Source organism: Budorcas taxicolor, chromosome 18 (assembly GCF_023091745.1).
Source record: "Budorcas taxicolor isolate Tak-1 chromosome 18, Takin1.1, whole genome shotgun sequence".
Taxonomy (NCBI): Eukaryota; Metazoa; Chordata; class Mammalia; order Artiodactyla; family Bovidae; genus Budorcas; species Budorcas taxicolor.
Genome location: NC_068927.1, coordinates 37814047 through 37835574, shown reverse-complemented (window position 1 = coordinate 37835574; position 21528 = coordinate 37814047). Strand labels below are relative to the sequence as shown.

Below are 21528 nucleotides of genomic sequence, written 5' to 3'. Positions count from 1 at the left end.
TTCATCCCTGAGGAATGGTTAAAGACTCTAGGTCAGCCTCACCAAGGTATTGATGACAGAGAGGGCTTGTCTGAAGCAGTCATCCAGTTTCTCCTTTTTATCTTCTCTTTTAGCTGCAATCAAAATTCAGAGGTCGAAATATGTAAATTGGTAAAAAGACATCTATAGCACTACATGTGAAATGACTTCAGTAAACACGGCATCAGGCCACCAATAAACAGCACACTTCCAACAGGCATTCAGTATGAACATGCTGTCCAAGCATTCCTCAATCTAAAGCAGATAAGACTGAAGGCAGGATGTAAACTCTCATGTGAGATGCTCATGGCTCTTTTCTCCTATTATCAGGGCAACTCTGTGCAAACAGTAGCAGAGGAAGTGAAAGAAAATGGCCTGGGAGGGCAAACACAGCGCTTACCCTTCTTCCCTGGAAGATTCAACCAGTTTGATTCTTTTTTCTGGAGATTAAATCCTCCTCAGTGCTACAGCTTTTCATCTCAATAGCAGAGGACCAGATTCAGACCTGTTATTCTTTCCAGCTGAGTTTATTTTATTCCATTTTTGCACGTTTTGGTAACAAATTCCTTTCCCTCCCTACCACCAACTGCATTTCCATCCTCTGAAATGCCTCCTGAGCAGCCAAGGATGACAAGCCCTGGCTGCTCCTCATCACAAAAGGGACCATCAGCAGGTAAGAATATCAGGTATGTATGTGATAGGTGAGTGGTCAACCTCTTCTATACTGAAGTCGTAAGAGAATGGTTAATTAACCAAACTCCATCGGTTGTGTTAAACATATACTTCCATCAGGTAGATGTCCTTCTCTGAATGCTACGGGACAGTGAAAAATGTTCAGATCAATGAGACCTGTAATCTCTTCCATCAGTACACACTTTAGGCTGGATGCAGTGTGACTAAATAGATGATACAGGAAGGTCTGCCTGAAGACACACGTGACCAGAGACAGAAAGCCACCTTCAGGGGCAGCCATATTGCCAGCTCCAAAGGGGCAGTGGAGCCACCTGCTGGGAGGCCAGGACACTGCTCAGGATGCTTGGTCCCTCTGCCTCCTCCGAGTCCTTCAAGGCTGGTCTATGGCAAGACTGTGATCTTTTTCTCCAGCTTCAGTGGCGGAAACAGGAAGTTTCTCATGATCTCATCCAGCTCTTCCAGGGCCAGCTGGGCATGAAGCCTGGCCACGTCATCGGGCTCCAAACACACCACGTGCTTCAGCAGGTGGTAGAGATCCTTGAGGACGTCCCTCAGCACCTGGAAGAGAGAGACAGTCAAGGCCATCTGTCTACTGTGCCAGATTTTCTCCGAGTGACCTAGCTGCCTTCTCCTACCTGAGCCGTTCTTGGAGGCAACCCACAGGCTCCTTTAAGAAGATAAAACGTGGTCCTCTCCAGCGGGAGATGGGAGTGGGGCAGCTGAACTGAGATAGGCTTCCCTTTGGGTTTCTCACGCACTCTTGGCCCTTTACTACGCTGGCCTTTGTGGCTGCTACTCCCTTTTAGCCCCTGACCCAAGTAGAGATCCCAGACCCCTTCCTTCAGTTGCAAAGCATGGCACCAACCTCAGGACCACAGGCAGGCAGTACTGCCCGATGCAGGTGTTCCTAGCATCCTTCCCCACTAACTCTCACAAAGCCCTCTGTGATACCCACAGAACTGGCATCTAGCTTATGAAACCCAGGAGGCTATTCTTTGGTAACCATGCTTTCCCTTGCCACTCCTTTAAAAATTTTCCACCAGTTTCACTTTGGCGCAATTCTCTTAGCCACTCTGTACCTTTATTTTCAACTCCAACACTGCAATGGGAAACAAGATAGGACTCCATAGACACAGTCAGACCCATTTCTTCTTGTCCAATACTCTAATCTGATGGTCTCATATGGAACTGAGAAGGTGTCAAGAACAAAGCACCTCCTCCTAGAAGCTTCTAATTTTGTCCCAAATCCTCCTGGCTTGGAAGTCAGAACTTCTAGCAAGAAATGGGTTCTTCTAGCAAGAGAGCAGGGAAACTCAGTATAAGGGGACTTGGGGATCATTTGGTCAAATCAAGGACTGAAGAGTCCAGGTCACAGTGGGTCACATATCTTGTCTGCAGCTACTTGCAAAGTTACTTCTGGTCTAGGACTCTTTGCCTCAAAAGCTACATTTTTTGGTCCAGGTACTGTACTAGATATTTTCTTTATATTATCTAACTTTTATGCCAGTCATATAAAGGGAAGTTATTAGCCCCACTTTACAGATGAAGAAACAAGAGTTGATTAGAAGGTTAAGTAAACTCCCAACATCATCTGGCTAAAGAAAGGAGGAGCCAGTTTTTAAACTTTCAGAGTCTGTGTTCTTACCTGTTTATTTTTATTGAAGAGTTAATACAGTATAAAGAAGACCATATTAAAAAATAAGTCTCTCTTCTACCAAGACTCCTAATTTCTCTTCTCAGAGGATATCATTCTTAATTGTGCGAAATATTCTAGGTGTTTATAAGTGCATATATATATATATATATATACACACACCTTTTTTTTCTCTTCCTCTTTTTATTTTTTTCCCTTCCCCTTTTTAAAGCCCAAAATTATATGCTACACTGCTAAGTACCATGATTCCCACTCTACCCAGTGTATTTTGAAGATCTTTTCCTATTACAAAAACTATTGCAATAAACATTCTGATACCTAATCTGCAGACATGCACAAGTATATCTGCAGGACAAATATCCAGAAATGGTATTACAAGGTCAAAGGGTAATGTGCAGTAAAAATCTTGATAGCTGGCCAGAGAGGTTGTAATAATTTATATTTTTACCTATCACTTTGAAAACTCCTATTTCCCCATATTCTCATAAGTACTGCACTCTTTATCTTTGCTAATTAAAGTAATGGAAAAATAGCACCTTGCTGTTTTAAATTTGCATCTTTCTAATAGATAAAAAAAGGAATAGGAGAATGAAGAAATTCTTTCATTCTTTCGCTTCTATGGCTTTTCATAAAAACCATGTAATATATATAATAGTTTATATACAATAGACACAGATTATCTCTGCAAAATACTGGTTGCCTCCAGCAAGGGAAACTGGAGAGAGATGTGGGGGGATTACATACCCTTTTGTGCCAGTTTAATATTGTATTTTATGAATATATAATCTATTAAAAATAAATATGCCTTTTTTGAACTGAATTAACTACTAGACAAAGATTTTCTTAAGGCCATTTAATAGGTAAAGGAGACACAGAACCTGCTTTTAAAAGCTTACCCTCTGGTGGTGAGTCTGCTTACCCTTTGGCGGTAAATGAAGACAATATAGAACAGAACATGGAAAGTTCCTGAGAGAAAGTGTATGAAAAGAGGTTTGAGAAAACAAAGGTCATATTTTAGGAGCAGGAAGTGAATTGGAAATGGTGAACAAAAATGATGGGAAATGGTTAGTTCAGTGGGTAGCGAGTACACTTACATCTGGCACCACAAGCCCCTGAACACTGCACACAAGTACATCAAGCATGTAGCATCACACATCTTGAACTTGCTAGAGAACAGAGGATGAGGGGCCTCCCTGGTGGTCCAATGGCCAAGATTCCATGCTTCCAATGCAGGGGGCCTGGTTTCAGTCCCTGGTCAGGGAAACAGATCCCTTATGTTCCAACTAAGAGTTCGCATGCCTCAACTAGAGATCCCACATACTGCAACTGAAAAAAAAAAGGATTCCTTATGCTGCAACTGAGGCTCCGGGACAGTCAAATAAATAAATTAATGAAAAGAAAAAAGAAAAGAACAGAAACATAGCCCTTTCCATCATTTGATATTGCTGAACAGCATGGGCACTGGAGAGTGGAAGGAGGTAGGCAGGGGTGGGGGACACAAAACCAGCTCCCCAGGCCACCTGCTGCTCTCCCTCTTGTCCCTGGGCTCCAGCTGTGTAGGCCTTCTTTCCTTGTCTGAGCAAAGCCCCTCCTCAGCTCAAGGGCTTTGCTTATGCTGTTCCCTCAGCCTGGGAGACCACCCTTGCTCTCTGTTCACCTACAAGTCCTCCTCTCCTCACCCTCAGCCTGAAATGCCACATCCTAGCTCCCACCTAGGTAAGCCTTTTAGAGTTGCGTCTGTAGCCTCTCTCACATTTGGAATTTAAATACTCACTGTGTAACTAAAAATATATTTTCCTCACTAGCTCACAGGTACTACTGATACTGATGCCATGTCCTTGCCTTGTATACTCTGGTGTAGTCGCAATGCCTCATAAAGTGACTGGCACATGGCAAGTATCTAAAAACTATTTATAAATGAGAGAAGGCACACATGCATGCTATTCCTGGCTAGTCTGTCACTTGGTAAAAGCTAAAAATTCTAAGAACATCCACTGAAACAGTGTCATGAAACCAGGCCTGATTCACAGGTGTGTGACCTGTGCAGCCACACAGGGTCCCATGACCAAGGGGGCCCCGTGCCTGGTGTAATGGTCTGCTGCTGCAACCTGACACTTAATAATTGCATCTTTGAGCTTGTATTTTATAAGTGAAGTTCAACAGGCACAGGAACCTGAGAGTGAGCAGAGGAGATCTGCCCCATACATGTGTCTCCCATTCCTGCCGGTGCCACATGAGCTCAGCTCTGATGCACCTACGACACGTGGGAGTTCAGCTAGTCCTGAGGCCTCTACCCGGGGAGGGCATCTGTTACATTCATGACTGAAAAGTGAAGGCACTAAAAGCCCGCGGGGGCCACGCTTTCATCGAAACCACCACTTGCTCCAAGCTTAGTAAGCAGGCGACGACTTTCCAAGAAACATGGATGAGGAAGGAATCCATCATATCCTCTGCGTGGATTCCCCGTGTTAGCCAGCCATCTATGCTGAAAATGATGACAGAGAAGGAAACAGGACCACCCACAGTTCTTGTTCTTTCACCTTTTTCTTATCCATCAGTAAACTGAAGATAAAGGGTGTTGGTGAGATGAGCATGTATCAAGATGTGAAATAAAAGCAGTTAATTTTGTGCAGACTCTCCACTGTTCTGCTAGGAAGGAAATACATATGCATGTACCAGCTACAGAATACAAATTGTATAATTTTGATGATCCCACATATAAGTTAAACATGTGTGGGTTTAACTGAGTTAAACATTTGAAATTGGCATCACACAATATAAAGATGTTCAGTACCACGCTAATGGTCTACACATTAAAGGTTCTCAACTTAGAACAGTGTTAACAGCAAATAATAAACACCTTGACAAGTCAAAGGACAGAGAGACTGTGGAAGAAAGGAAAACAACTTGATATTTAAACAAACACCCTGAATGGTACTTTCTCCTTGTTTTATTATTATTTTTTAAACAAGTGACCCTGTATTTTCATTTTGCACTGGGCCCCACATATTATGCACTTGGCCCTACAGACAACTCTCTCTGCTCTTTGCCCAATGTCTCAGCATTAAATGCCTGAATCCTACAGGCAAAGTCCATAAAGATGCCACCCCGCCTCTGCCGTGCGGCTGTCTCCTGATGTTCTCTGGAGCTGCTGGGTCATGACGCGCAGGTAGGTGTCTGACTCTGGCACTATCGCTTGCTGCCCTCTCATAACCTAGCTTTCTCCTTCCCCAAGGCTGCCAGTGTGAAAAGGAGAGATGATTCTGGAAAGAGGATGACTCCCCACAGCGACCACCTCATGCTTACTCACTCATTCAATAATCGTTATTGAGGGCCTACTTCGTGCCCAGGCAGTGTGCTGGTGATAAAAGGTGAATAATGTACAAACCCTACCCTCCGGCAGCTATAGCCCAGCAGGGAGGCAGACACGCACACCCACACTGGGCATTGTGATCCTCAATCTAAGAGATAAGTGTACATGATTGCACGGAAGCAAAGGAATTGATTTCTGCCTGTGGAGGTGAGGAGGAACATTGCCCTGCCATGCGAAAAGGCCTTCGCTCTGACTTTTATTTGTAGCCAATGGGTGGCACCACAGAGTGGCCAGGGGAAGTTTTACTGTCTGTCCCCTCACCCTCAAACCACCTCAAATAAATGCAGAGTCTAAGCAAACCAGCATGCCTGTTTGTGAATAAAGCTTAAAGACAAATCTCCCGACACTGATTATAGCCCAGTGTCTCTTATACAGATATTCTAGTGCTCCCACTGTTTATTATACGGTCATCTCTTTTTCTTCTCTCACCTTGTCAGAAATATCTTAAAGATTTTTTGCTAGAGCCTCCTAATGGGAGATTTGGATTGACATATATACAAGACCATGTGTAAAACAGATAGATAGTGGGAAGCTGTGGAGAGCACAGGGAGCTCAGCTCATTGCTGTGTCATGACCTAGAGGGGATGGGGAGCGTGGGAGGGGAGTCCAAGAGGGAGGGCATATATGTATGCATACGGCTGATTTACTTCACTGTACAGGAGAAAACAAAAACAACGCTGTAAAGCAATTGTATTCCAATTTAAAAAAAGAAGACAAAAACAGAGTAAGATGAGCTTTTCTTTGTTAAAGAGGAAAGTTCTAAGGCATTCTGGTTGCTAAGGTGCTTTTTCTTTCCTGGTGTGGGTAGGAATTTTTTCTTGGCACTGCTGTGTCTTTAAAACAACAATAATGCTTTTGCAAACACCACTTCATACTTGAGGGGTGCTGAGTCCCTTGTTATCAGTTACCGGATCTCCTTTTTTAGGTAACTGAGTGTTAGGAAAAAGGCTCCTTCTTAATTAATGGGTCTGTCTTAGCAACCCTCCCTGAGACTTCTCCCCAATCCCTATAGCGCGGAGGATCCCACACATCACAGGACTTCCTCTGGACTCCCTGAGGATCAAAGCTTTCCGCCAGCCAGGGATTGTCACCAAATCCCATGGATCAGGGGCTGAATACAAGGAGAGTTCAAAGGTAAAGTTACTCACAGAAGCCTCTGTGGTGGGCAGGATATAGGCAATCCCACAGAGGAAACCTCTCATTAAGAGTTCAACACACCTGCTCTCCTCCCCCAACGCAGCAAGGCCCCAGGACTCCAGGGAGAGGTGGTGGAGGCTGCAAGTAGGGTGGGCCAGGGATGGCTTCAAGAAGTACCCAGATTCCTAGTCTAAAAGCTCTGGGGAAAGGGTTGGGGTTCAGGTGCTTTTAAGGAAAGAATGAGGAGTGTGGGTGGCACACACTCACTCCCCCCCGCACCTCGCCCTCCCAGAGGCCAGTTTCCCGCAGCACACAAAGCTGATGCTTCAGGGACACAGGCAGTCTTTAGGGCCAGACACGGCTTAGAAAAGCCAGATGAGGCTCGACCCGCTGGAAAGGGACTGTGTGAGCAAAAGACTGCCCTGGGCGCACAGATGCCTTTTCAGTGGAAAACCAAAACTGTTTGACTCTTTCAATGAGCCTGACCCCAAACACGCCCAGAGTGGTGGTTATATCTCTGTGTTAAGATCAAAAGAAGAAATACATGGCCAATAGCTTTCTTCACTTTCATTCCTAAGCTTATTTATATATTTGATTATAAGGACAATATAACCACAACCCAGAATATCTGGGAAACAGAGGAAGGAAAATAGTCTCTAGTCAAACTACCTCTCTAACACAAACTCCATGAGTGAATACATTTAGCAATTAGTATTCATTTACATTTAAAAATTATTTTAAAAGTCACACTTCCAGGTGATTTTACAAATGAAACTAAAGTAAGTGAAATTGCTATTCTTTTGTATTATTATGTGAGATCAATAAGACATACAAATGGCCATAGATGAGACATTTACAGAAATAAGAATTCCAGAGAGCGTGATCTAGAGGAGGACTTTCCACCTATATTTTTGTAATATTTAAGGAAAAAATGGATTACTAAATATGAAAGAATTAAAAACTTAAACGCTAGCACACACTAACTGTATTTAGAAATTCAGTCTTGTATAGAGCTAGAAGAATTGTGATTCCTTTTGTGGTTAAGAAATAAGTGCTGGGCACAAAGACAAAAGCAGAGAAAGAACAGGGAAGTCAGACATTGAAATAAAAGGCAGGATCTGACATGAGAAATAAGTGAACTGGAGTTGGTGGCTGGATACTGACCTGGCAGACAAAAAAATTTTCTGACTGGGGCCCAGAAGAGGAGGCGACCCCAGAATCCAACTAGTTCTGTTTGAAGAGAGGCTGAAATAAGCATCAGGTGTGGCATGAGGAAGTTAGGTCAACCTTTGAGAATCCTCATCTTGACCCCTGTGCTTCCATGTTAAAACCAATGTTCGGGGACTTCCCAGGTGTCCAGTGGCTAAGACTGCATGCTCCCAATGCAGGGGGTCCAGGGTCGACCGCTGGTGAAGGAACAAGAATCCACTTGCCACAATTAAGGGTTTGAATGCCACAACTAAAGATTCTGCATGCCAAAACTAAGATTAAAGATCCCACATGCTGCAACTAAGACCTGGGGCGGCCAAATAAATTAAAACCAAAAACCAATGTCAGCTTGATGTCTGAGGGAAGTGAGCGAGATCAGAAGAGACTAGTTATGGGACAGAGTTAAGCATCAACAACAGAGCACAAGCTGGCCAACATTTCCTGAATGTGTGCAGGAGACCGAGCTCAGCAAGCTGAGTGCTGAGGGCCAGCCCCAGCCCTCAGGAGCTCACCACTAACGGGGGAGACAGACATGCAGAGTCGAACCTAAGATCTGCTGGCAGGTGAACTGGGTGAAGTGAAACCTGGCACCCCAATTACCAGCTGGGGAATTCTGAGCAAACCACCTGGGCTTTTGGAACACCAAAGATTTCCTCTCGGGATGGGAATAACACTGCCTCCTTTTAAAGCTGTTGTGAGAATTACTATCTGTAAAGATCCAAGCTCGAGGATTTGCACGTGGTGGCAGCTGCACAGGTGGCACTAATACTGTGATCTCGGGACTTCCCTGGTGATCCAGTGACTAAGACTCTGAGCTGCCAATGCAGGCGGCCCAGGTTCCATCCACAGTCAGGGAACTAGATCCCACTTGCCGCAACTAAAGTTTCTGCATGTTGCAACGAAGACTGAAGATCCCATGTGCTGTCCAACTGAGACCAGGTGCAGCCAAATAAATAAATATTTTTAAAAATACTGAGACCGCTCTGAGGCCAGATTGCGTCCATCTTGCTGCTCTTGCATCACTGAGACAGCAAGCAGAGCCTGGCAGGTAATAGTCTTTGACGAACATAAGAATGAATGAACATGTGATAACAACAACTAATCTCCACATAATATCTATTATGTGCCAGATGTGGTTCCAGGCAATTTATCTCTAGTAACTCATTGAATCCTCACACCACCACGAGAGAGGTATTATTATCTCCAATTTGTCCACACAGCTGGTGACAGCAGGAGGCAGGATTCACACCCTGGCTGTCTGGATCTGAGTCGATGCTCTTTATTAACCACTAGATTATCCTGCCTCTCCAAGTGGTTATTACTTTCACTACTACGGAGTGGGGAACGTAAGCACATATACTGCCTACCTTACAAGTTTACTGTGAGGGCAAAAGAGATAATGCAGGTGAGGGTATTTTGCTACCACAGTGTGGTGATCAATAATTCAAAGTATCAGTGGTACTATTACTCTGACATTGAGGTAATTGGATTTACCACCCAGGGGCTAAGAAAATAAGGGGAAAGGCTCAGCTCTGAAAATGAAAAATAGAGAGCAGGAGCCAAAGAAGGAGCAGTCAGGAAGATGAATAAATGGAGGAGAGTCAGAAGACAAGGGGAGGGCTGTAAGAGAGGGGAAACAGGTCTGATGCAGTCTGAGCATGCGATCGGGGCCAGAGTCGAGTTCTGGTGGTCGGGAACACAGTGCGCACCCTGCACAGAGCTGAGAGTACCAGCAAGGGCTCTTCTGGGCAAGCAGAGAGCAGCCCAGCTCCGAGGTCTCCCTTGGATAATGGGCAGGAAACAAAATAAACTGGGGAAGCAGGATGGAGGCAGATAATCTGAACCTCACTGAGGAAGTTCGGTCCAAAGGAGGACAGATGCTTTACTGATAAAACCTAAAACTTCACTTTGATGGCTCTATGAAAAAGAAATCAGGCCCAATTCAAACAGAAAGACCTGGCTTTTGAGACACTTCATTGAAAAGCGCTGGGTGGGTCAGCAGAGAAAGACAGGATTACTAATGGCTGAGAGATTCCTATCTGTGCCTGACAGATCATCTCAAACATGCTGAAGTTCAGGGCGGCATTCTTATTAATGCTGGAGGTTACTGAGCTTTTCAAAACCTTTTATTCTTAAAGTATTTTTCTCTGCTAGGCCTAGAGATAAATGGCATTTTTACCCTTTCTGGGTTGTGTCTGGCTATTAAATAAGAAGGGCATCTCAAGTGCAAGGTGGAGATGGGTGAGGAGGGAGTGAGGGGGTATCAGGCATGATTTTCATTGAAGAATAAGGGGAAATTTGTAACTAGTGATGTACTCAAAATGCTACAGGGATGTAGACAGGCTGGGCAGTTGAGGGGCAACGACTAAGACGGGCTTTACGGTGAACCCCTGGGAGAGGTAACAGCTCAGGGATCCTAAACAAAACGTAGGCAATGGGGCTGTTCACTCGCTGTGGCAGGGACTGGAGCAGCTGCCGCTGTGGCGCTAGAAGCAGCAGTGGCAGCATCGCTCAGAATGTCTTTAAATAGCAACCTGAGGAAGGCAGCAGTTTTCCTACATCCCCACAGGCACGGAAATAGAACAAAGAAGGCAGGAAAAAATGGCCGGAGGACGTGCAGAGGCAGCAGGCTGCTGCTCGCAGGAGAGGAGATGGCGCGCTTTGTCTGTGGAAGGGGATTACAATCCCAGCTTTCAAACTGTACTCAATTACTGCATCTGGGGGAAAAGGGCTTCAATTTCCTTGGCTCTCGAAGCTTCCCATGCAGACACCCTGCTGAGGGAGCACCGGCCTGCTCCTTCTCTACACTCATGCTTCCCACGTGGGATTAGACAGTGCCTGTCAAGGTTCACTATTACCATTCACTGAGTGTTTATTAGCTTCAGTCACTGCTAAGCCATTCATGCGCATTATCTCATTTAATCCTATGAGGTAGGTGTTATGAGGCCCAGCTGACCAAATAGGGAAAGGGGATTTAGAGAGGTTTAGTGATTTGCTCAGAGAAGGCAATGGCACCCCACTCTAGCACTTTTGCCTGGAAAATCCCATGGACGGAGGAGCCTGGTGGGCTGCAGTCCATGGGGTGGCTAGGAGTCGGACACGACTGAGCGACTTCACTTTCACTTTTCACTTCATGCATTGGAGAAGGAAATGGCAACCCATCCAGTGTCCTTGCCTGGAGAATCCCAGGGACAGGGGAGCCTGGTGGGCTGCTGTCTATGGGGTTGCACAGAGTCAGACACAACTGAAGCGACTTAGCAGCAGCAACAGCAGCAGCAGCAGTGATTTGCTCAAGGACACAGCTAGAATTCAAACCTGCATCCATCAGGTCTCACTACAAACCCTGCTCTTACTAGGAAATCCAACACACAGGCGGATGCTCTGGAGAGAATCTGACCTTTTTTCTGCACTCTCAAAGTAGCTGACTTGGACGAGGCCTGGCTAGGGAGGAGAAGGAATAGCAGCTAGATTACTGGCTGACTGCAGGTGGTGGGTTTCCTCTGGGCACTGCTTAGCTTGGGGCATCTCACAGCATCCCAGGCTCCTGTGGCTCACACAGCCTCATGTCCAGCTTGATTGGCCATCAGGAAAGTGCAGGCCAGTCCCCTTAAGGTGAAAGTGAAAGTGAAGTTGCTCAGTCGTGTCCGACTCTTCGCGACCCCACGGACTGTAGCCTACCAGGCTCATCAGTCCATGGAATTTTCCAGGCAAGAGTACTGGAGTGGGTTGCCATTTCCTTCTCCAGGGTTCTTCCCAACCCAGGGCAGTCCTCAACCTTTTTGGCACCAGGGACCAGTTTCGTGGAAGACAGTTTTTCCATGGACTGGGGTGTTGGGGGATGGTTTCAGGATGATTCAAGTGCACATTTATTGTGCCCTTTATTTCTATTATTACTACATCAGCTCCACCTCAGATCATTAGGCATTAGATTCTGGAGGTTGGGGACCCCTGCTTAGAGGGTCTGCCTAGTGGAATTCAGGCTTCCTAGATGGCTCAGAGGTAACGAATCCATCTGTCAATGCAGAAGACGCAGGTTCAATCCCCGGGTTGGGAAATCCCCTGAAGGAGGAAATGGCACTCCAGTATTCTTGCCTGGAAAATTCCAAGGACAGAGGAGCCTGGTGGGCTACAGTCCATGGTGGGCTACAGCCTGGTGGGCAAACAGTGGGACATGACTGGGTGACTGAGTACACATGCACACACACTAGTGGAATTCAGCGCTCTGTGCAAGATGCCTCAGGAAGAAAAGGTTGTAGAGTTACACCAAAAGGTCAGAGAAAACCATAGTGACTGAAGTCCTGGCAGGGTTGGTAGTATGTGTTCATATATATACAGCATGGACTAAAGCAGAAAAAGCAACCTGCCCACTAATGCTTAAGTACTGCTACACAGCCCAGACTGCTTCTGAGCAACACCACCATTCTAACACAGTGATTCTCTACCTCTGCTGCAGATTACAATCCCCTGGAGAACTATTAAAATGTGTGGGCCTCCACTTCACACCTAAGAATCAGAATATTAGGGGTATGGGGTTAAAGGCTTAAAATAATTTTTTTTTAATTTCTTTTTATGCTCTCCAGGTGACTCTAATGAGCAGCCAGGATATAGCGATGCAACATGTTAGGCAAAAATACTGGGTGTTGCCGTTGTTGTTTAGTCACTAAATCATGCCCAACTTCTTTGTAACCCCAAGGAGCAGGCTGCCAGGTTCCTCTGTCCATGGGATTTCCCAGGCATCCCATGAAATTTCCCCAGGCAATCCATTTCCCAGGAGTGGGTTGCTATTTCTGTAAGAGACATGTCATGGTTTCCAAAGAAGTCTCACTATGACAGCTTTGGCCATGAAAAATCCAAGTGCCAAGAGCAAGGGTGATGGGATCAAGACATGACCTGTTGTACCTTATAGAATTTTCTTAACTATCAACTACTAGATTTTACATTTTCTAGCAAGGGGACTGGGTCAAAAACATTTTGACCCACAAATTAATACTGCATCTTTTCCCCTGAAATATTTAAAAAATTTGTTCTTAAACATGTACATTGGAATATAATTCTTTTTTGTTTTTTGAGTGCAACTCTGAAGACAGAGAAAGTTATAGGCTCCCCAAAAATGCATGCAGCTGCCTCCATTACTAGGTTAGCTGTAATTACAGCAAAAAACCTCTGCTCAGATGGGAGGAAGTAAGGAAAATACATATGCTACAATTTTGACAGCAACATATACACACACACACACACACACACTCACACACACAAGTGTGTGTGAGTGTGTGAAGCCAAGTTTTGAAATGCAGCCAGTTCTGGCTGCTTGTCAGTATTCTTTCTGTCACCATGCCTCAGGACCCCTCCCAGCTGATCTGGGGACAGCATGTCTATAACCCAACTGCAATGAAAACTGTAGGCATTTCTGAGTAAGGAAGGTAAAACTCCCTTCTAACGAGAACACCTATTTGGGCAACTTCTGATCTGGGGAAAGGTGAACACTGGAAAAGTTAGGAAGCCCCAGAATTTCCAGTTTAAGATCTAAGCAGTCTATTTGTTGCAAAAGTGGGTATAAAGAAATTTAAGACATGTGTTGCACCATGCATCTTAAGACAAAAGATTCCATGCACTCTCTCAACAGACATTTACTAACTGTTATTTTGTGCAAAGCAATGTCCCAGATTTGGGGAATATAAGAGTGAGTGGAAAAGTAGTCAGATTCACAGAGACAGACAGGACAGAGATACTGTGGGTGGGAAGCTGAAGGGTGGGCTTCCCTGGTAGTTCAGTTGGTAACGAATCTGCCTGCAATGCAGGAGACCCTGGTTCGATTCCTGGCGCTGGGAAGATCTCCTGGAGCAGGGATAGGCTACCAACTCCAGTATTGTTGGGCTTCCCTGGTGGCTCAGCTGGTAAAGAAACTGCCCGCAATGCTGGAGACCTTGGTTTGATCCCTGGGTTGGGAAGATCCTGAGTTCGATCCCTACGTTGGAAGGGGCTGAAGGAGGGGGGAGAGTTAGCATTTAACGGGTACAGGGTTTCTGTTTTATGAGATGAAGAGTCCTGCAGAGGGATGCCAGTGGTTGTAGTACAAAAATGTGAATGTACTTAATGCTACTGCTGTGCTGTGTGTCATGTATATTTACTACATTTAAAAAATTAATTATTTATTTGTTGCACTGGGTCTTAGTTGTGGCATTTTCAATCTTTGCTGCGACATGTGGGATCTTTAGTCTTTAATTGCGGCATGTGAGATCTAGTTCCCTGACCAGGCCCCCTGCATTGGAAGCACAGACTCTTAGCCACTGGGCCACCAGGGAAGGCCCTTTACCACATTTTCTTTAAAAAAAAATAAAATAAAATATATATATATATACACACACATATATGATCAGTGTGTTCAGGGGCTTTGTTGACAACAGAGTTGAACAAAGAAGTGCAATATCTACTGTGGTGCTGAGCTGATACACAAACTACTGTAGAGCCTGGAGAAAGGAGGACTAAATTTGCCAGAGAAATCAGGATAGGCTTTTTACAAAGACCAGAACATTTGGCATTTAGAGTTCTAAAGGATGAATACAAGTTTATCAGATGGACAAGTTGGGGCAGGAGAAGGCATCTGAGGCATAAGAAACAGTATGGACCATTATCTGGAGGCAAGAAATAGTATACTGATTATGTGGGGCTGGTGTGAGGTTCTCAGGGTTCCTGGCGGTGGGGGAAGTATAGGAGAGAGAGTTATAAAGTCCAGAGGGGTCCAGATTATAGAGGACCTGACCGTCATGCTAGGGAGCCTGGCCTTTATTTTAGGCACCACAGGGAACCTTTGGAAAAAATGTTAGCCGAGGACAGGTCTTCAGATTTGCATTTCAGAAAGATCTGTTTGGCTGCTCCCTTACCACACTGAGTAACTGAATATCTGCTAATCAGGAGAATTAAAGAGAAGTCCCGCGGTGAAGGAAAGAAGTCCTAGGAATCCAGGTTTGTCCCAGTACACTTGTAACAGTTTTCCTCTTCCTCAAGTACAATCTCAGGCCTATTCTTCTTAGTTCCTTCAGAACAGCCATGCTGGCAATGAAGCAGCCTGGGTTTAACTCAGCTCTCTTCTGTCTGACTTGGGCACCTAAATGTAAACTTTCCGGACTTCAATTTTCTTACCCATAAATAGGGTTATGAGCGTAATTAGATTGTCAGGATTCAATGAGATGAAGCATGCAAAGAACTCAGTGCTTGGGATTTCCCTGGTGGTCTAGTGATTAAGAATCACCTTCCAATCCAGCGGATGCAGGTTCAATCCCTAGTCAGGGTACTAAGACTCCACATGCCACAGAGCAACTAAGCCCGCATTCTGCAACTAAGACCTGACACAGTCAAAAAAAAAAAAGAACTTAGTGCTTTTCCTGGCATATGCTATGCTAAGTCACTTCAATTGTGTCTGACTCTGTGCGACCCCAGAGACGGCAGCCCACCAGGCTCCCCCATCCCTGGGATTCTCCAGGCAAGAACACTGGAGTGGGTTGCCATTTCCTTCTCCAATGCATGAAAGCGAAAAGTGAAAATGAAGTCACTTAGTCGTGTCTGACTCCGACTCCTACCAGGCTCCTCCGTCCATGGGATTTTCCAGGCAAGAGTATTGGAGTGGGGTGCCACTGCCTTCTCCTGCCTGGCATATAGTAGTTAGTTACATCATTATTAAATACTAAATCTCAGAGAACACACAATTTGTTTGGAGCAGATTTGCTAAGAGCAAACACACTGTGGGGTGATGAGCAATGAGCTGGAACAGACCCCAGAGCATTAATCCAAACTGTCTTTGTAAGTTACTCCTAGGAGACAACCCTTAGTCAGAACCTCGCCCTTTCAGAGGATGGAGCAAAGATAAGTGGGTTTTGCAACCCAGAGGCCTATCTGATTATTAGCACAGTCACTCTTAGAGGAAGAGCAGATTCTCAATCAGGCTGCAGGGCAGGAGGCAAGTCCCAAGCCTCTCACTTCCCAGCCTGCAGCCCCAGAGGTACTGTGTCTCTTTCAGTTTTTTTCAGCTCCCTTCCTTTTCAGTTCTGGGTCCATTATGAGAAGTTGCTAGATGGCATAGTCCATGGTTGGCTTATGCTTTTGACAAGGGCTAGAGGAACATGAGGAAGAATAAAAATGAAGCCTGGGCTGTTTCCTGTCTCTGCTCTCTGAACAGTTCGCTCTGGCAGGTCCCAGGAGCAGGGCATCTGGGTCCAAGGCTGGTTCCAACACTCTCCTCTCCCTCTCTGTCATTCTCCAGGGTAGACAGTAAACCAACACTAAAGAGAGACTCTGGTCTGTTTTCCTTTTGGTTTCCAGGATCCGAAGCCGCCTTCCATTAGCCGTGTTCTATGTAGAAAATGCCCAAGTGACTCAGTTTCTGAGTCCTTCAGATGACAGTCACAGAACCTGTGAGCACAAGTTCGGGAGCTGCACTGCCTGGGTTCATTGACTGGGCTGTAACTTACTATTAAATAGTTGCTGAACAAGTTACTTATCTTCTTTGTCTTAGTTTCCCCATGTATAAAATGGAGATATTAATCATACCTAAGTGAGATCATTATGAAAATTAAATGAATGAATTAATTTATAGCACTTAAATATATGTGCTACCATCTAATAAATGCTCAATAAAAGGGTTTTCACTAGGTTGTATTATATACTGAATTTTTTAAGAAAGCAAGAACTATATAAATTGAGAGAAGATAATATTTTTATTTGTTTGGAATTTTACAGAGAGCAGTTTACCAGTTTGGAAAATCAGGCTACTCAACTTACTTCTCAGTAGCTGGTATAAGATATTTATTATTGATTTGTATTTGTAGCCGTTACATTCATGATGATTCTACATAGAAGAGGAACTGAACGGTTCGTTGTACCTTTAAAGTTGGCCTAGATATTTCTATATTAAAATATGTTATTATAAAATACTATTCTTTTATTTCTTCTTTATATTATAGTTGAATATTACATTGATTTTTAAATATAGGTAGGTTAAGGAGCCGGAGAAGGCAATGGCACCCCACTCCAGTACTCTTGCCTGGAAAAGCCCATGGACGGAGGAGCCTGGTTGGCTGCAGTCCATGGGGTCGCGAAGAGTTGGACATGGCTGAGCGACTTCACTTTCACTTTTCACTTACATGCATTGGAGACGGAAATGGCAACCCACTCCAGTGTTATTGCCTGGAGAATCCCAGGGATGGGGGAGCCTGGTGGGCGGCCGTCTATGGGGTAGCACAGAGTCGGACACAACTGAAGTGACTTAGCAGCAGCAGCAGCAGGTTAAGGAGCTATACATTTCATTTCAGGAGGATAAAAAGGGGAACTCTAAAATATTTGTTAAAATAACTTGTTGTAATCAAAGTTATGTTGGTTCTGATCTAGAGAAAGGGCGCTGATATTGATGTTTTCACATATGATGGTTACCTTGTGCTCCAATTCACCTTCATGATGTGACCTAAGACACTGTGGATAAAAAGGTGAACCTTGTTCAAGTGGGTGAGAGAATTAAGCAAGAGGAAGAGGGGGAGATACTATATTCTCACAAGCCCTTGACCAACGTAAGCTCCCAAGAATAAATGGAAACAGTGCTAATCCTTCCTGGCATTACCTTCGGAAAATCGTAACTGCCGTCTCTTCATGAACTTCGTTTCTTCATTCATAAACTAGGATGGTTGGATTATTTTCCAAAGTATGTCCCATGGAACATTATTATTTGGCATGCTTATAATGAAAACAGGGTTCCTTGGTAAATTGCTGAGGAGCTAAGGAAGCTGCTAGTTTTCTTTTTTGCAGGACTTCTCAAACCCCTTAACAGGCAAATGTACACAGAATCTCCAGGAGCGGAGTACACAGCAGTACACAGCATTTTCCAAAGTTATCTGACCATGGACACCTCATGTTAAAGGAGCAACTCACGGAGCTAATAAGCAAAGTGAAATTTTTTGTGAATTGTAAATGAAATAGTCTTTAAGGCCTTTTCTACCACGAACATTTCAAAATTCTGTGCTTAAATGATAGTATCTTCTTGGCGATTTTAGATCAGATTAGGAAGGGTAAGGATAGAGCTATCCTACAGAAAATAAAATAGCTTAAGTCTGATGCAGAAGAGGAAGACAACTCAGGTTCTAACATATGTAAATCTATGTAAATGATTATGCAGAACAGGCAGAAAGGGAGCAGTCTTTAAATGTTAGGTCTTCCAAACTGTCACTTATGTTATCACTAGAAAAAGTTGTACACTTATATTTTAGCAGAAACAATACGGTACTGAGTCCCAATCTCTTCAGTTTTACTTCTTAAGTCCATCACTAATGTCATATTGATTTGGCCAAGTTACTGTTGAGAAAATTTACAGGACTATCCCCTACTCCCAGGCACTGGCTCCAGCCTCTTCTCTCATAAATGGGTACGGGGGAGGCTGAACCGGCTTTTATACAAATCAGCAACCCCACAAGCCCCACTTGGCCCAGTCATGCTGGCTGACCTGGGATGAGTATCCGATCTTAGCTGGCACATTATGTTTCTTCCCTGAAATTTTTGCATTTGCGGCCAGAGAGAGAATATCTCAATACACGTAAGATGCCACACTGGGCTACCATCAGTGGTCATGCTGCTGTCAGAACAAAAAGAACTAACAAGGCCATGGCAACAAAAGTTTAGATGCTAGAAAGCAGCTGGATGGTTCTGATTTGCCCAGGTTAGTACAGATTACATCTACTGTGATGCTATAATTATTAATAGTGTCCTCTCAGAAGTGTGTGATTTGGATGGTAAATTGATTCTTAAATCTAAGAAGCCCAGAAGCAAGTCTAATGCACCACAGAAATGCAGAAACTTTAGGAGTTGATGGGCTATACTTCTTAACATGGAGATGAACAGAAGCCCTGGTTAGAACTGTGTATGAGTAGTATTAGGTCCCCTAGTGCCTTCCACTCTGTATATCCAAGTGACTGCCCCTCCTCAACCACAGCAGAAGTCAATAGAGTTTCATCTTCTTGAGGTCCAATTAGAGAGACTCTGCATAGATGGATGTCAGATATAGATAAGGATGAAGTTGCCATGTTGAAAACAGAACAATTACGTGAAAGTTCACACACTGAATGGTGAGACTGCCATCCTCCTCCTTCCACCAGTCTTTCAGAACCCGGGCAGCCAGGCTCACATCCTCTAGGAAGGAGACAAGACAGTTCTTCTCTAGCCAGACTTAAAGACAAGACTTCAAAATAAGTTGGAATCTCCCAATGAATTGGCCAGATCACCCTCCTATAAAGTCCACCTGTTCATAAGTATTCCCCATGCACACAGAGCATCATGAGCTTTTAAGTGTTCTATTCTTAAATCTTGCAACAGGTTTAGAAAGTAATGGGTCCCAGAGAAGAGCCAGTGGATGAAGAGTTGTAGGAGTCACGTGAAGATATTAGAGTACTTGATGTATTTGAAACTTTTAAGAGATTTATAAACTTTTAGCAGAGATTGGGGATGAATTGATAATAGATTTATAGAAAAGGAACAACTGTGAAGCTGAGACATTTATTAACCTCAGAGAAAGCTGAAATTCATATACAAAAGGAAATATAATCATATTACATGGCTCAGCTACAAATAACGGTTATAATCAGAATAATATAAACATTAAATGCTGTACAGTAAAAACTGTAATGTAGTTATATAGGGAGAATGGGGAAAAGGAATGCATATATTTGTGGGGGGCATGCTAATAATAACTAATATATATTGAGTTTTTAGAACCTATACATTCCAAATACTTTATATAAAGAAGTTCATTTAATTCTCCAAACAACCCTATAAAATGGTACTATTATTATCCCCATTTTACAGATGAAGAAACCAAAGGGACTCAATCTTAGACATTCTACTCCTAGAGTTCATGCTCTAAGTCTAAGCCACATATACTCTGCTGTCTCATCCCTTCCCACTGCAGGCCAGTTTTTTAAACCTGAGGAACATAATGACTACATCCGACTTGTACATATTAGATCTAGTGGGAAGTCATTAAATGAACTGAAAAATCAAGAAATAAAACTATAAGTATGCTACTTAGAAATGTAAAAGTAAACATTTTAAAAAGTATCTAATCAGCAGGATACAAGATTAATATACAGAAACCTGTTGCATTTCTTTACACTAATAGTGAAATATCAGAAAAGGAAAGTAAAAAACAATCCCCTCTAATATAGTATTGAAAAAAAAATACTTGGGAATAAACCTGACAAAGGAGGTGGAAGACTTTTATGCTGAGAACTTTATAAAACATTGAAAAAGGAAACTGAAAATGATTCAGAAAGATAATCCCTGCTCTTGGATTAGAAATGTTAATACTGGACTGGAAGAAACACAAGCTGGAATCAAGATTGCCAGGAGAAATATCAACAACCTCAGATATGCAGATGACACCACCCTTATGGCAGAAAGTGAAGAGGAACTAAAAAGCCTCTTGATGAAGGTGAAAGAGGAGAGGGAAAAAGTTGGCTTAAAGCTCAATATTCATAAAACGAAGATCATGGCATCTGGTCCCATCACTTCATGGCAAATAGATGGGGAAACAGTGGAAACAGTGTCAGACTTCATTTTTTGGGGCTCCAAAATCACTGCAGATGGTGACTGCAGCCATGAAATTAAAAGACGATTACTCCTTCAAAGAAAACTTATGACCAACCTAGATAGCATATTCAAAAGCAGAGACATTACTTTGCCGTCTAAGGTCCGTCTAGTCAAGGCTATAGTTTTTCCTGTGGCCATGTATGGATGTGAGAGTTGGACTGTGAAGAAGGCCGAGCGCCGAAGAATGGATGCTTTTGAACTGTGGTGTTGGAGAAGACTCTTGAGAGTCCCTTGGACCGCAAGGAGATCCAACCAGTCCATTCTGAAGGAGATCAGCCCTGGGATTTCTTTGGAAGGATTGATGCTAAAGCTGAAACTCCAGTACTCTGGCCACCTCATGTGAAGAGTTGACTCAATGGAAAAGACTCTGATGCTGGGAGGGATTGGGGGCAGGAGGAGAAGGGGACGACATAGGATGAGATGGCTGGATGGCATCACGGACTCGATGGACGTGAGTCTGAGTGAACTCCGGGAGATGGTGATGGACAGGCAGGGAGGCCTGGCGTGCTGCAATTCATGGGGTCACAAAGAGTCGCCCACGACTGAGCGACTGAAATGAAATGAATATTGTTAAAATGACCATAATATTCAAAGCTATCTACAGATTTAATGTGATCCTTATCAAATTACCCACAACACTTTTCACAGAACTAGAACAAATAACCTTAAAATTGATACAGAATCCAAAGCAATTCTGAGGAAAAAGAACAAAGATGGAGGCAAAAATCCTTCCAGACTTCAGACATTACTGCAAAGCTACAGTAATCAAAACAGCATGGTACTGGCATAAAAACAGACATATGGATCAATGGACCATAATACA

General features: G+C 43.8%; 1 protein-coding gene across 1 annotated transcript in view; it reads right to left on the bottom strand.

Annotated features, from left to right (window-relative positions):
- Positions 1–537: 537 nt before the first annotated feature.
- Positions 538–21528, bottom strand: part of TANGO6 (transport and golgi organization 6 homolog) — a 179988-nt gene continuing 158997 nt past the window's right edge. Inside the window, exon 18 of the mRNA XM_052656048.1 lies at positions 538–1269. Within this exon, the coding sequence (XP_052512008.1) occupies positions 1093–1269 (177 nt within the window). The 3' untranslated portion in view covers positions 538–1092. The remainder of the gene's footprint in view (positions 1270–21528) is intronic.